The sequence below is a fragment of the Tachyglossus aculeatus genome, chromosome 8, assembly GCF_015852505.1.
Source record: "Tachyglossus aculeatus isolate mTacAcu1 chromosome 8, mTacAcu1.pri, whole genome shotgun sequence".
Classification (NCBI taxonomy): Eukaryota; Metazoa; Chordata; class Mammalia; order Monotremata; family Tachyglossidae; genus Tachyglossus; species Tachyglossus aculeatus.
In genome coordinates this window covers 10,225,184-10,241,048 of record NC_052073.1, presented here as the reverse complement: position 1 = coordinate 10,241,048, position 15,865 = coordinate 10,225,184, and the positions used below count along the sequence as shown (strand labels likewise).

At 44.0% G+C, this 15,865-nt stretch overlaps 1 protein-coding gene across 2 annotated transcripts in view; it reads right to left on the bottom strand.

Moving 5' to 3' along the window:
- The window catches only part of PTPN1 (protein tyrosine phosphatase non-receptor type 1), a 74,019-nt gene extending 58,401 nt beyond the window's left edge, over positions 1-15,618 (bottom strand). The window contains exon 1 of one of the 2 annotated variants that reach the window (XM_038750140.1): positions 15,464-15,618. In XM_038750140.1, the coding sequence (XP_038606068.1) occupies positions 15,464-15,526 (63 nt within the window). In that variant the 5' untranslated portion in view covers positions 15,527-15,618. The remainder of the gene's footprint in view (positions 1-15,463) is intronic. The other variant, XM_038750139.1, reaches the window with a different exon arrangement.
- Positions 15,619-15,865: the final 247 nt, after the last annotated feature.

The window sequence follows — 15,865 nt, the reverse complement described above, 5'->3', positions numbered from 1 at the left end:
CTGTGCAGCACAGATCTGTATCACTTGGGTGTGAAGTCATGAGATTCACAGAGGGCACAGTGAACTACGCTCTTCAATTCACATACATTCAGGATAGACCAGACCGTAAGCTCATTGTGGGCAGAAAATGGGCCTACCAACTCTTTGATTGTACTCTCCCAAGTGCTTAGTACAGTGCTCTGCAAGCAGTAAGTGCTCAAATATCACTGATTGACAGACTAGGCTCTTTCTGGCACTGGAGAGCAGCAAAATGCTTCTAGTTCCCTCTCTCCTTGAAAATGTTACAGTTCTTTTTGTTGTTCCTGTTTTGTTTTAAAAGCCATTTGCTAAATGCTTACTATATGCCAAGCACTGTACAGAAGCTAATCAAGTTGGGCAAAGTCCATGTCCCAAGTGGGGCTCACAGTCTTAATCCCCATTTTACAGATGAGGGAACTGAGGTTCGGAGAAGTGAAGTGACTTGCCCAAGGTCACAGGCCAAGTGACAGAGCCGGAATTAGAACACAGGTCCTTCTGTCTCCCAGGCCCGAGCTCTTTACATTACGCCACGCTGCTTCTCAGTGGTGATAATGATGGCATCTTTAAAGTCTTGTGGCATTTCTTCAGTATCCCTTTTATTGAGAAAGAGCCCTGAGTGTCTGAACAGAACATCCTTTTCCTGTTTGCACTTCTCAGCCAGTTTACCGCCAGCTGTAAGAGCTTTAAGGGGTGACTCCAGTGAATGTGGAAATGAAAGCATGGCTTTCACATGTAGCGGGCTAACTTTTCTCTGCAATATGTGCAAGGAGTTTTTAAGAGAATTAGCCTTAAGAGCTACCCCCCACTGCTCAAAGGGCTGTTCTTTGAGAGGGCTTTTGTAATAGGGTTAGAGCTGGGTATTAAGGAGCTGCCACATCAAGATAATGCCGCATGGCTTACCTTGACAAACATTTCCCTTCCAAGTATTCTGGCCGACTTGTTAGTGCTGAGCTGCCATTTTAATTCAGCATCAGATCACGACCTCCATTTACCATAAATAATGGCAGATGTTAGCGCTGGGTGCCTGTCTGCTGAATGGCATGAAAAAGGCACTGCTTTAAAAATAAGGTACTGCATTTTTAGACACAAAAATCCTATGTGAAAAAAATCCTTATTAGTACACCCATTATTAGATGTAACTGCATGTATTGTTTTATTTTAAAATTTTCTTTTGCATATATTGCTTGGATCACCTTTTTGGATCTTGGGAATACCCGAATATACTTCAGATGAATTCCTGTGGGAAACTACAACTTCTTTCTGCCCTCTTTCATGTAACGTTATTTTCTGGGACCCAATTACAAATGCTAACCAGGGAAGGGCAGCATCAGCCTGCTGTGCTTGGCAAACCTGCCCTATGGCCTCTGTCAGAAACGGAGCTGAATGCTGTCAATGAGAAGCAGCATGGCAAGAGAACGGGCCTGGAAGCAGAGGAGCTGGATTCTAATCCTGCCTCTGCCAATTGCTTGCTCTGTGACCTTAAGTCACTTCTTTGTGCCTCAGTTTTCTCAACTGAGAAATGGGGAGCAGACACCTGTTCTCCCTCCTACTTCAACTGAGCCCCTTTGCGGGACAGGGACTGTGTCACCTTAAATAACTTATATCTACCCCAGCTCTTAGAACAGCGCTTGACACATATCAAGTGCTCAAATACTACTGAGGCAGAACCTACTAGAGTGGATGAAAAGATAGACGAATCAAGGAGGCTACTGTGTTCTCAGGGTGACCAGTGGGGAACTGAAAAGGAAAGGGCTGCGAACAGGGTGCCCAGGAGAAATGCTGTGAACCCACACAAAGCACAGGCTTGGCAACGTGGCCGAGCCAGGAACAGTTGGGGGTGGAGGGAGCGATCAGCTGTCATGCAGCAGTTAGAAGCAAGATGACTATCTCAGAACAGATGCTTTGAGACATTTGTGACACAAAGGGGGAGAGAAAACAAATATATAATCGGCACCAAGCACAGTGGGTAGCAAATACAACACCGCATCTCCTTGGGGCAAGGATGGCGTCTACATATTCTGCTGTGTTGTACCTTCCCTGAGAGCTTAGTTCAGTGCTCTGCAAGCAGTAACCGCTCAATGTACGCCACAAATTGCATCGAGGGGCAAATCAAAGGGGTCTGAGCAGAGCCTGAGCTGCACTCACTGCCCCTTATGGTGCCCTCACAGAGGTCTCCCGACAGGGCACCCTCCACCCTGCCCTCATCGTGAGTCCCAAGAGGCCAAACATCCAGGAGTCGGTGACGAGAGCCGTCCGACTCCCGTGGGGATGGAAGGGACCCGGGTGAACTTGGTGCGGAGAATAAATAAGCTGTAATTACGGTACTTGTTTAGCACTATGCCAAGTGATTTAATGAGCGCTGGGGTAGATAAAAAATCATCAATACCCAATCCCTGTCCCACATGGGGCTCATAGACTAGGGAGATCAGACCCCGAATCCCCACTTAACAGGTAAGGAAACTGAAGCACAGAGACGTTAAGTGACTTGCCCAAGGCCATGCAGACAAGTGGTGGAAGCAGGACTAGAACCCAGGTCCCTGCTCTTTCCACTAGTTCAAGTATTTTTGGCCTACCCCCAATTCACTAGATCCCACTTCTGGTTCAGAAAGAGGATTCAAGATCTCTGTTTTATCTGGAAAAGATACTAGAGCCCACCCTAGACATTTTAGAATCTAGAAAGTTTGCTGTATTCTACTGTGCACTGGGAACCACACCAAAATGCCCGCAGTTTTTCTAGGACACCAGAAATGCCTCTAGAGAGGCAGCTATTATGAGAGGAAAGGTGCAAAAGTAGGTAATTTTTTCTCTGGCATTTTGAAGGAATAGTGTGGGACCCTTCAAGACTAAAAGAAAAAAAGGAAGGCTGGAGGAGGAAAACCTGATACAATTAGAATCACCTCCCTTGAAATCTAAAGAGTACTACAGGCCTCACTCAGGGGAATCATTCCAACACCAGGTTGGATGGGGCAAACTGAGTCATCTCAGTGTTCCCCCTCATATGGGAGGGAGTGCTAGCAATGGCTTGGCCTTCTGATTCCTTCCCAAACAGCTTCTTTACATTGGCTCAAAGCAGCAGGCACTGATGTTGGAAGTGGGAGGTGCCACTGCTCACCAGCTGTGGGCAACCAGTGGCCCTGACCTGGCATGCCTTAGCCAGACCTTCTCCTAAGAGTGAATACCAAGGGCAATGCCAAAGTGGAGCATCTTCTGCTCAGAGTCAAACTGCTTGGGCAATGGAGAAAATGACATCCCTTGCGGACCATATATTCACAGATACAACACAGACCCTATAAACTAAACTGTCAGCCAAGAGAGCAGAAAGCGAAGCATTACTTTAAGAGAGACTTTAAAACTGATTTCATCTTCCAACCTTTGTAATTTTTTCACCTCCCAAGAGAACGGTCAACTGTCCTTAGGGTAATTATTCTCCATCTGTTTTCCTGTGTGATGCATGACTGCACAGTACACCTCCATGAATAACTAGTACAGATCCGAACAGCATGTGCTAGGACTCTTTCTGTTCAAGCCAGAACTTAGTTCAACATAATTTAAAGTCAAAATATGTGACTAGGAAGATACTCATTAATAAACATTTCCTAATTTAGGAGGAAGACTTTGTAATATGTTAAAACAACACTTTTAAAAGCCCCATGAAGTAGCCCTAGCTTTCGCTGACCATTTCAACCAAGATTTTAGGCACAATATGAACTAACAATTTTGGTTAGTTTCTTTGTTTTTAGTTTCAAATAAATTCTAATACGCATTATAATCCTACTCTACAGAAGAGGCCATCCACTGAAGCCACAATGAAATAATTCATAATTCGAGGAGGTATTTTTCTTTGCGTTGAACTCAAAAAAGGAGGAAGTCCACTGATGACCAGATTGCCCAACATCTGAACCTTGCTGCCATAGAAGCGCTAAATTTACTGTTTAAAACGATACCCAAAATATCACTTCCTTGTAGTTAAGACAGTATGAGAAGGTGCAGTCTCAATTCAGGACTAAGTTTTACAGAGAAGTAAAGTGTCACCCAGGCTTCCAGGTCTCAACAGTTGATGAGTAGAAACATGCTGACAGATTTGATTTCCTTTATCTGCCTCTATTGCGTGGAAACGAGCCATCCAGCTTTGCCTGTAATAGTACTGAACCCAATTTCAGTAGTATTTCAGGACTTCAAAAGCAAGAATTGCAATAAATTTCCTTCCTAAGCCAGGAAACACGCATCAACAGGTCATGTTATTTTCCTTTCAAATGAGTCCTCGTACCACGCCCTGGAGATCGAAGGCACTGGGCAAAACCAAAGGCTTTCTGTGAAAAATTAACTGCCTCTGGTACTACAACACTCATGTTTAGGGACAGGGAGCAATATTCTTGCTTCACCTCACACGACACTGAAAAAGCATAAATGTCAAGCTCATTTCTAATCAATGGAACTGAGCACTTAGTATGTGCACAGTACTGCACTAAACACTTGGGAAAGTACAACACAATGGAGTTGGTAGACCTGGTCCCTGCCTAGAATGAGTTTATGGTCTAGAAGTAATCCGTGGTATCTACTGAGTGCTTACTGTGTGCAGAGCACTGGATTGGGCATTTTGGAGAACAATAAAACTTGTTTCTACAATAAAAAATGGCTACTTTTTGTAAATTGAAGTAGGTTCTTTCACACAGGCATGGAGGATTATTTGTGAAATGCCACCCTCCAGATTAGAAAACAAAACAAAACCCAGTCTTCTTGCATACAACCCCAAGCTACAACGCTATGCAGATGGTCTATATATGTACATTGCTGAGGTTTATTTTTTTGCATTTTCACAAGAATCAGTTCCTCTCTCTTTTACAGGAAAAGCCACCCAATGCTACTCAGGCACTAGTTAAGTATGCAGCTTGATTTTGAAATACTGAAATGGCTATTAAATTGACCCTATTTGGAAACTTTTGAAGTCTTTTTCTTAGAAAAATATTTTCACAATAATTGAGTCTGACCCCTTCAGCGACTCATAAAAACAGGATCACAGTGTATTTCCAGAAGGAATGGCCAGATACTTTAAATCCTCTTATACAGGGTCATATCCTTTTTTTTTTTTTTTTTTAAAGAAGGCACCCTGAACAAATATTCGTGGGACTAGAGATGCAATGAGCAAACTTGCTGAGGTTTTTTTGGACATTTTTCTAGGATATGTGGTATCACAAAGCCACCCCCCAAAAATTAGGAAAAAGTTACTTCATGATTCAGGAGAGTAATAAGATAGCCTGAATTGCTTCCATTTCTGCTGTATATGCAATTCAGCCCAAGCCAAGAATAAGTTTACTATCTGATGGCTTTCAGAAAATGGATGCAGTCAAGTTTTCTTTTTAAATGGTATTTGTTATAAGCACTTTGTGCAAGGCACAGTACTAAATGCTGAGGTAGATACAAGATAATCTGGTTGGACACACTCCATGTCCCACATGGAGCTCCCAGTCTTTGACAGCACTTAGTACAGTACACTTAGTACAGTGGCAAATAGTAAGTGCTTAAATACCATAATCATCATCATTTTATAGGTGAGGAAAATAAGGCAACAAGAAGTTAAGTGACTTGCCTAAGGTCACAAGGCAGACAAGTGGTGGAGTGGGGATTAGAACCCAGGTCCTCTGACTCCCAAGCCTGTGCTCTTTTCACAAGGCCACATTGTTTTTGTACGTACTAAGAAGGATCATGGTGCGTTTCAGGCTAAAGCACATAAGTACTCACACACACACACACACACACACGCACACACACGATGGCTGAAAACCTCCACTGCTGCTATGGCGCCTCTAAATTTGACCCATTTACACACACCTCTCTCCACAGTCTAATCCACAAGCACATTAAAGGAGAATGGTTAGCCTATTTGTCACAATCAGTAGAGGCATGAAACTACACCAAAAAATGCTTTGGCATGCAGAGGCCTGTAGTTTCACTAGTCAGGAACAACAAAAATGACTTGCAATCAAAACCATTCCATAGCCTACTCCAGCACAGCATTAAGGTATCAAGAGATTTCTACACCTTAAAAGTTTGGGTATAAGGAAAACAGAGTTGTGAAAAATACATGTATTTTTAGCAGAAGAGTGGTATTTTGAGCTATTCTAACAGTTTATGGATCTAAAACTTAATGGAAACTTCCTGTTCATTTACATGATTTACAAAAATGCAGTATCCCAAACACGTTTTATGCATCTTACTAGACAATAATTTACACACCTTAAAGGGAGGGCAAGAAACTACACTCAGAACCAAGCTCAGAACGATGAGAATGTGGCAACTGAAAACAATTTTAGTTACCATGATCTCTGGCCTGTTTCTTTGGATTATTTTAGTAGAATTCACTTTCTAAAAGCCTGTGAATATTTGATGTCCACAGAATATATACAGCCCAACATTCACCATCTGCTGAGGTCACGGGTCAATTTAAGGTATTACTACAGATGGCTACCTAGGGATATTTGCCCCACTCCAAAGTTTATGAATAAAGAACTGATATTAATTAACTCCAACTGGGGCATACAACAAGAGTTGGAACAGATTTCTTAAAATTAGTAGACCCTCCCAATCTGTCATTAGACCCAAGGGTAAAAATGAGTCATATTCAAGGGGTTCTTTTTCCTCTACCCCAATATACAGGTGTCCTGTAGAGAACTTCTGTTTTCATATAAACAGTAAAGCACTTCAATATTTCATGCCAACTGCAGCAGACTTGGGGTTTTCAAAATAACTGTAATTCCAAATCTTAACCAAAAGCAAGTCAGTTATTAGACTTCCTGCCTAGCAACTGTGAAAAGGAATGCTACAAGTCAAGGCCATTTTGAACTCCTGGACAATAAATAATCTGTCCTTCAAACCACTTCTTGTCTCAATCTCATTGAGCGGAAAAGATTGTTTATGAAAAAGCTTTCCTGCCAAATATACTGAACTCATCCCAGACCTTCTGCGTGACCCCATCCTCCAGGGCCCACGGTTTTTCCTCATCTTGTGTGTTCACTGTTCTCCTTCAGCCAGAACAATCTTTGGAGCCTCACCAGTGTTTCCAATGCTATTATTCCTTGACCAAGTCCCGAGCCATCCCCACATTCCAGCTCTAACACCACCACTGGTTTACGGTGAGGAAGCGGACTGTAAACTACATCGGAAACTCCTTGGGGGCACGAGAATCTGTGTCAACCGCTTAACAAATATCATCATCATCGCACTGCCCTCTCCCAAGTGCTTTGTACAGTGCTTTGCAAATGCCATTGATTGATGTGGACCTAGAACTTTTCAGGGCTGGTTCAGAATCTGAGCCAGTTAAGCTCTCTTTCTCCCTTCAAAGCCCTACTGAGAGCTCACCTCCTCCAAGAAGCCTTCCCAGACTGAGCCCTTTTTTTCCTCTCCTCCTCCCCATCCCCCCAGCCCTACCTCCTTCCCCTCCCCATAGCACCTTTATATATGTTTGTACAGATTTATTACTCTATTTTACTTGTACATATTTACTATTCTATTTATTTTGTTAATGATGTGCATCTAGCTTTATTTCTATTTGTTCTGACGACCTGACACCTGTCCACATCTTTTGTTTTGTTGTCTGTCTCCCCCTTCTAGACTGTGAGCCCGTTGTTGGGTAAGGACCGTCTCTATAAGTTGCCAACTTGTACTTCCCAAGTGCTTAGTACAGTGCTCTGCACACAGTAAATGCTCAATAAATACGATTGAATGAATGAATGAATGTCTTCCAGTGTCGAGCTCCCCACTTTTAGAGAAAAAGTTAATTAATTCTTAGCACCCAGGTTACAAAGCAGTACGCTCATTGTGGGCAGGGAACATGTCTATCGACTCATATTGTACTCTGAGTTCTTAGCATTGTGCTCTGAAAACATTAAGTACTGGATAAATACAACTGATTGATGACCGTCTCTGCACTCAACCAGATTCTCACTTGAACAAACGGTTCCTAAGTCAGACTTTCCTGCCACCCTAGTCTAGATTCAAGAGAAGTTAGTGCTTCCTGCCTCATCTTTGGCATTTTTCCAGTTGCAGCTAGATCAGTGTATCTTTTTATTCTTAGGCAGCAAAGGAAAAAACAGACAGGGATAGAGCACAGCAGTGCTCCACCAGCAAACTCCATTTCTTCAGCCAATATACACAGTGAACTAATTCCTTATTTTAAATAAATGATATTTGCACTAAATATTGTAATTGGAATTTCTATGTCAGCTTTAACTTGCTAGAAAAAAGACCACTATTCCCTTAACACGACTTTTTCAATTTCTACGAACTGTGGAACATATAGTTCAGAGAATCTCTTGGAAAACTAAACAAATGTAATCACTGATAAGAAAAAATTATGTCCACTTTAAAATGTCTTGCAAGATCACTGATGAATAAAGGTTTTTAAGAGAAAAATAAAAATATTGAACGTTCTACATTCTGTTAAGCTAAAGGGCAGGACATGGTAATAGCATTTTCACAGAATGCCCCACATTCTTTAGAGGCAAAGTTCTCTATTACAATAGGTAACAACTCATGAGTTTTTGCAAAAGAGCAAGGTTTGGAAAGATTCTGGGCTCAAGATAGTTTAAAAAAAAAATACAGGCACTCAAAAGCTAAAGCAATTCTTTAAGGCCAAAACCACCATCCCTACACTTGCAACAGTACAACGTCCGCCTCCCCCCTAAAAAAACCCACAAAAACATAACTAAATCCAGAAGAAACCTCAATAAAAGATTCTTATAAAACACTTGTAGTAAGAAAATGTATACCATTTAATGAGAACAAAGGATTGCATATTTCACCCTGAATTCCTCTACTTTGTCTGGCAGATACTCTATCCTATTACAGCAATTCCATTTTAACCTCTTTAGATACAACTGTTGAACTTCAATGTAAGATATTACAGCAGCCAGCTCTTTCACTTTAGATATGAAATATTGACTTGAATAGTGATTCTAGCGCATCTCAGTATAGCATGGATAATGACATCTCTAGTCTATTAGCACAGAATAGTTTTCTACTTAATAGAACGTCAAAGATACTCTGAAAAGCACTGTATTGTAACAAATACTCAAAATCTAGTTTAAAATTTTAATACTGGAAAATGAGTACATTATCTAGTCATGTTATGTTTTTACTCAATTTAAAAATGCATTCATATTGTTGGGAACCTATTAATGCACTTTATTTTCTAACAGAAAGAATTCTTTGTTGAGCAGTTTTTTGCTGAACACTATTTTCCCCCAACCTATTAAGACAGTGCTGAATTGGGGTAAAGCAGCAACTGAACAAAGAGTTGTTACCTGTCAATCAGAAGAAAAAGATTTGAACTTCAAAAGTGGCTTGACTCAAACTACTACACTTAAAGATTTTAAACTTCCCCAGAGTACGGAGAGAAAACTTGCAATTGCTTATTTTTTCATTCATAAAGTCTACCATTGAAAAGAGATTTGCCATCATCAGTTTCAAACTAAGACAAAGGTTTGACTCTAGTCACCACCCCCACTCTGGGACCTCTCAGAAATATATTAATTCTCAGGACAAGTGAAGAATTCATTCCCCTCACCTACAGCTATAACAGGCAAGAAGTCAAATTTTACATATCGATTGACTTTATAGATTACAGAAAGAAGTCTGGCAAAGTAGGAACTAATGACTTGTCAATAACACATTAAGATCAAGTTAAAAAAAATCCTGTCAAAATGCTTCCGAATAGATGAGAATGACAGTTTCCCCAAAAGGTCAAAAAAAATCCTGTCAAAATGCTTCCGAATAGATGAGAATGACAGTTTCCCCAAAAGGTCTATTAAGCATGTAGGTGAGTGGACATTATCTTAAGCCGTTTGCCTTTATCGGTGGATTTCAGACTGGCTTTAATAATACCCAACAGGGCTCACAATTTCACTTTTTAGTAAATTTAGCCCAACAGAATAATTAGGTCTCTGTTTATGTAACAAAAGGTCTTTACCCTACACATTGCTTAAGTTGTATGGTTTATGTTAATCTTCACCACTCCCACAGTGACATTTAATCGTATGGTCATATTTTTGTTGGAATTCACAATGAAACTAGATGTCTCATGGTTTTCATCTATGGCTTAGGGCTACACGAGGGGAAAAAAATTCAACTCTAAAAACTACTTACAAATCCATCACAGGCCACCCAGAGCTGCGGCACTGTACCATTTATAAGGCTATTATATTAGTAACAAAGAGTCAAGAGCGAGGTTTATGACTGGGGATGGAAAGCTCACCCTAAAGGAGTGTGGAGTTGATATATAACCTCAATAGTCCTCTTGCCTCTACAAATCCAACCTCCCCCTCTAAACTGTAAGCTCGCCGTGGACAGGGAATGTATCTGTTATACTGTCCTCTCCCAAGCGCTTGGTACAGTGCTCTGCACACAGTAAGCGCTCAATAAACACGATGAATGAATGGTTTGGAAGGGGCGGATTCCCTCTAGACTATTAAGGTCGTTGTGGGCAGGGAATGTGTCTATTGTTATATTGTCTTCTCCCAAGCACTTAGTACAGTGCTCTGCTCACAGTAAGCGCTCAATAAACATGATGAATGAATGGTTTGGGAGGGGCAGATTCCCTCTAGACCCTAAGGTGGTTGTGGGCAGGGAATGTGTCTATTGTTATATTGTCTTCTCCCAAGCACTTAGTACAGTGCTCTGCTCACAGTAAGCACTCAATAAACATGATGAATGAATGGTTTGGGAGGGGCAGATTCCCTCTAGACCCTAAGGTGGTTGTGGGTAGGGAATGTGTTTATTGTCCTATTGCCCAGTCCCAAGCGCTTAGTATAGTGCTCTGCACATGGTAAGCGCTCAAAAAACATGATGAATGGTTTGGAAGGGGCAGATTCCCTCTGGACTGTAAGGTCACTGTGGGCGGCGAACATGTCCACCAACTCTGTTGTATGGTACCTTCCCAAGCGCTTAGTACAGTGTTCTGCCCACAGCAGGCACTCACTAGGATTGACTGTGGCAGGGAGAAGGGGTGGCCACTGTGGGCTACTTGGGCTAGGCCCGTCAGGAGGAAGGGGGAGTGAGGGGGGCTCAGTGCCAACCTCGGTCCCCCGGTCCAGACACCCTCCCCTCCTCCAGAAGACAAAGAAGGGCGGTCTGAGGATGTGGCTCCGTGTCCGGCTGAGAAGAGGAAGCAGGAGGTGAATCTCCCCAACACAGGGAGGAAGGGAAAGGCCCGGTTTCTTTGAGACCCCAGCAATTGAATTAAATTGTCCTCTCCCAAGCGCTTAGTACAGTGCTCTGCACATAGAAAGCACTCAATAAACACGATGAATGAATGGTTTGGAAGGGCCAGATTCCCTCTGGACCGTTAAGATCGTTGTGGGCAGGGAATGTGCCTATTTATTGTTATAGTGTCCTCCCCCAAGCACTTACTACAGTGCTCTGCACACAGTAAACTCTCAATAAACATGAGGAATGAAAGACCTGGAAGGGGCAGGGTCCCTCTAGACTGTAAGGTCGTTATGGGCAGGGATTGTGTCTATTGTTATATTGTCCTCTCCCAAGCTCTTAGTACAGTGCTCTGCACACAGTAAGCAGTCAATAAACATGATGAATGAATGATTTGGAAGGGGAGGATTCCCTCTGGACTGTAAGGTCATTGTGGGCAGGGAATGTGTTTACTGTTATAGTGTCCTCTCCCAAGCGCTTAGTATGGTGCTCTGCACTCTGCTCCTCCTTCGGGGGAGGAAAATAAAAAGACAGAAGGACCGGCATTTCCAACCCGTGGGGGCGAGCAAAGAGCCCGGGCTTTGGAGTCAGAGGTCATGGGCTCAAATCCCGGCTCCGCCAATTGTCAGCTGTGTGACTTTGGGCAAGTCACTTCACTTCTCTGGGCCTCAGTTCCCTCATCTGTAAGCTGGGGATTGACTGTGAGCCCCCCGAGAGACAACCTGATCACCTTGTAACCTCCCCAGTGCTTAGAACAGTGCCTTGCACCTAGTAAGCGCTTAATAAATGCCATTATTATTATCATCCCCACCTGCCCGCCTCTACTGTACTCTCTTCAGCGCTTGGGACAGCACTCCGCACAGGAGGCGTGCCATCGATCCTATTGATTGATGGACTGATGGATGGACAAGGCCTTCTAGACTGGAAGCCCGGTGGTGGGTGGGAATGGTCTCGGTTGCCCGGTGGTACTTTCCCTGCGCTTAGGACAGTGCTGTGCACACAGTCGGCGCTTAAGAAAGATGACTGAATGACTGCGGGGGGTTGGCAGCATGAATGTGGGTGGGCAGGGGAGATGGAGGAGCCCATTCGCCCTCATTCATTCAATCATATTTATTGAGCGCTTACTGTGTGCGGAGCACTGGACTAAGCGTTTGGGAAGGACAAATGGGCAACATATAGAGACGGTCCCTCCCCAACAATGGGCTCACACTCTAGAAGGGGGGGGGGAGACAGACAACAAAACCTGTAGACGGCATCAATACCATCAATAAAAATAGAATTATAGATGTTCATTCATCCAATCACATTTATCGAGCGCTGTGTGCAGAGCACTGGACTAAGTGCTTGGGAAGGGCAACAAATATAGACGGTCCCTGCCCAACAACGGGCTCACGGTCTAGAAGGGGGGAGATAGACAACAAAACCAATAGATGGGCGTCAATACCATCAATATAAATAGAATTATAGATGCTCATTCATCCAATCGCATTTATTGAGCGCTTACTGTGTGCAGAGCACTGGACTAAGCACTTGGGAAGGGCAACAAATAGAGCCGGTCCCTGCCCAACAATGGGCTCACGGTCTAGAAGGTGGGAGACGGACAACAAAACCAGCAGACGGGCATCAATACCATCAATAAAAATAGAATTATAGATGTTCATTCATCCAATTGTATTTATTGGATCTATTGGATTATTGAACATCTATAATTCTATTTATATTGATGGTATGTCAATATAAACAGCTTACTGTGTGCAGAACACTAGACTAAGCGCTTGGGAAGGGCAGCAAATAGAGCTGGTCCCTGCCCAACAACAGGCTCAGGGTCTAGAAGGGGGGAGACAGACAACAAAACCAGTAGACAGACGTAAATACCATTAATATAAATAAAATTACAGATGTTCATTAATCCAATCGTATTTATTGAACGCTTACTATGTGCGGAGCACTGGACTAAGCGCAACAAATAGAGACGGTCCCTGCCCAAAAACAGGCTCACGGTCTAGAAGGGGGGAGACAGACAACAAAACCAGTAGCCGGGCATCAATACCATTAATAAAAATAGAATTATAGCTGTTCATTCATCCAATTGCATTTATTGAGCGCTACTGTGTGCAGAACACTGGACTAAGCGCTTGGGAAGGACAAATGGGCAACAAATAGAGCCGGTCCCTGCCCAACAACGGGCTCACGGTCTAGAAGGGGGGAGACAGACAACAAAACCAGTACACGGGCGTCAATACCATTAATATAAATAGAGTTATAGATGGCCATTCATCCAATCGCATTTACTGAGCGCTTACTGTGTGCAGAGCACTGGACTAAGCGCAACAAATAGAGCCGGTCCCTGCCCAACAACGGGCTCACGGTCTACAAGGGGGGAGACAGACAACAAAACCAGTAGCCGGGCATCAATACCATCAATAAAAATAATCCAATAGATCCAATAAATACAATTGGATGAATGAACATCTATAACTCTATTTATATTGATGGTATGTCAATATAAATAGCTTACTGTGTGCAGAGCACTGGACTAAGCGCTTGGGAAGGGCAACAAATAGAGCCGGTCCCTGCCCAACAACGGGCTCACGGTCTACAAGGAGGGAGACAGACAACAAAACCAGTAAACGGGCGTCAATACCATCAATATCATCATCATCATCATCAATCGTATTTATTGAGCGCTTACTATGTGCAGAGCACTGTACTAAGCACTTGGGAAATACAAATTGGCAACATATAGAGACAGTCCCTACCCAACAGTGGGCTCACATAAATTATAGATGTTCATTCATCCAATCGTATTAATTGAGCGGTTACTGTGTGCAGAGCACTGGACTAAGCGCTTGGGAAGTGCAACAAATAGAGCCGGTCCCTGCCCAACAACGGGCTCAGGGTCTACAAGGGGGTAGACTGACAACAAAACCAGTAGACGGGCGTCAATACCATCAATATAAATAGAACTATAGATGTTCATTCAACCAATTGCATTTATTGAGCGCTACTGTGTGTAGAGCACGGGACTAAGCGCAACAAATAGGGCCGGTCCCTGCCCAACAACGGGCTCACGGTCTTGAAGGGGGGAGACAGACAACAAAACCAGTAGACGGGCGTCAATACCATCAATATAAACAGAATTATGGATGCTCATTCATCCAATCGTATTTACTGAGCGCTACTGTGTGCAGAGCACTGGATTAAGCGCTTGGGAAGGACAAATGGGCAACAAATAGAGCCGGTCCCGGCCCATCAACGGGCTCACGGTGTAGAAGGGGGGAGACAGACAACAAAACCAGTAGCCGGGCGTCAATACCATCAGTATAAATAGCATTATAGATGTTCACTCATCCAATTGCATTTATTGGATCTACTGTATTATTAAACATCTATAATACTATTTATATTGATAGTATGTCAATATAAATAGCTTACTCTGTGCAGAGCACTGAACTAAGTGCTTGGGAAGGGCAACAGATCCCTGCCCAACAACGGGCTCACGGTCAAGAAGGGGGGAGACAGCCAACAAAACCAGTAGCCGGGCGTCAATACCATCAATAAAAATAGAATTATAGATGCTCATTCATCCAATTGTATTTATTGAGCGCTACTGTGTGCAGAGCACTGGACTAAGCGCAACAAACAGAGCCGGTCCCTGCCCAACAACGGGCTCACGGTCTACAAGGGGGGAGAGAGACAACAAAACCAGCAGACGGGCGTCAATATAATATAAATATATATAAATATAAATGAATTATAGATGGTCATTCATCCAATTGTACTTATTGAGCGCTCCTGTGTGCAGAACACTGGACTAAGCCCTTGGAAAGGGCAACAGATAGAGCCGGTCCCTGCCCAACAACGGGCTCACGGTCAAGAAGCGGGGAGACAGACAACAAAACCAGTAGACGGGCGTCAATACCATCAATATAAATAGAATTATAGATGTTCATTCATCCAATTGTATTTATTAAATCTACTGGATTATTGAACATCTATAATTCTATTTATATTGATGGTATGTCAATATAAATAGCTTACTGTGTGCAGAGCACTGGACTAAGCGCTTAGGAAAGGCAACAAATAGAGCCGGTCCCTGACCAACAACGGGCTCAGGGTCTAGAAGGGGGGGGGGGGGGGGGACAGACAACCAAACATGGAGACGGGGGGACAAAGAGGGGCGACTCGGGCTGCTGCCAGGGAGGATGGGCAAGGAGGGTGTGCGCGCCTTGGGGCCCAACCGCACCTGGTAAATGGCCGCCCAGCTGCCGGCCTTGTCGATTTGGTTGAACTCCTTCTCCATCTCCATGGCGGCTACTGCTTCTTCTTCTTCTTGATCCTCTTCTCCTTCTCCTCCCCCTCCTTTCGTCGTTCGTGAGGAACCCGGTTCCCCGCGCGGCGGACCCGCGGCCGGCCGGCAGCACCCACCCTCCCTCTCGCCCGCCGCCCGCCACTGAGGCCGCCTCAGCCGCCGCCTCCTCATGTCAACCCTGCCACCGGAAGTACGCGCCAGGCCCCGCCCCCCGCGCCGCTCCCAGCCAATCACCGCGCCCCAAACCCCGGCCTGGGGGCAGCGCCCGGGAGCCTTCTCTCCCTCCCCCCGCCGTCGTCCGTCAGGCGGTCGTTACGTCCCGCGAGACGCAGGCTG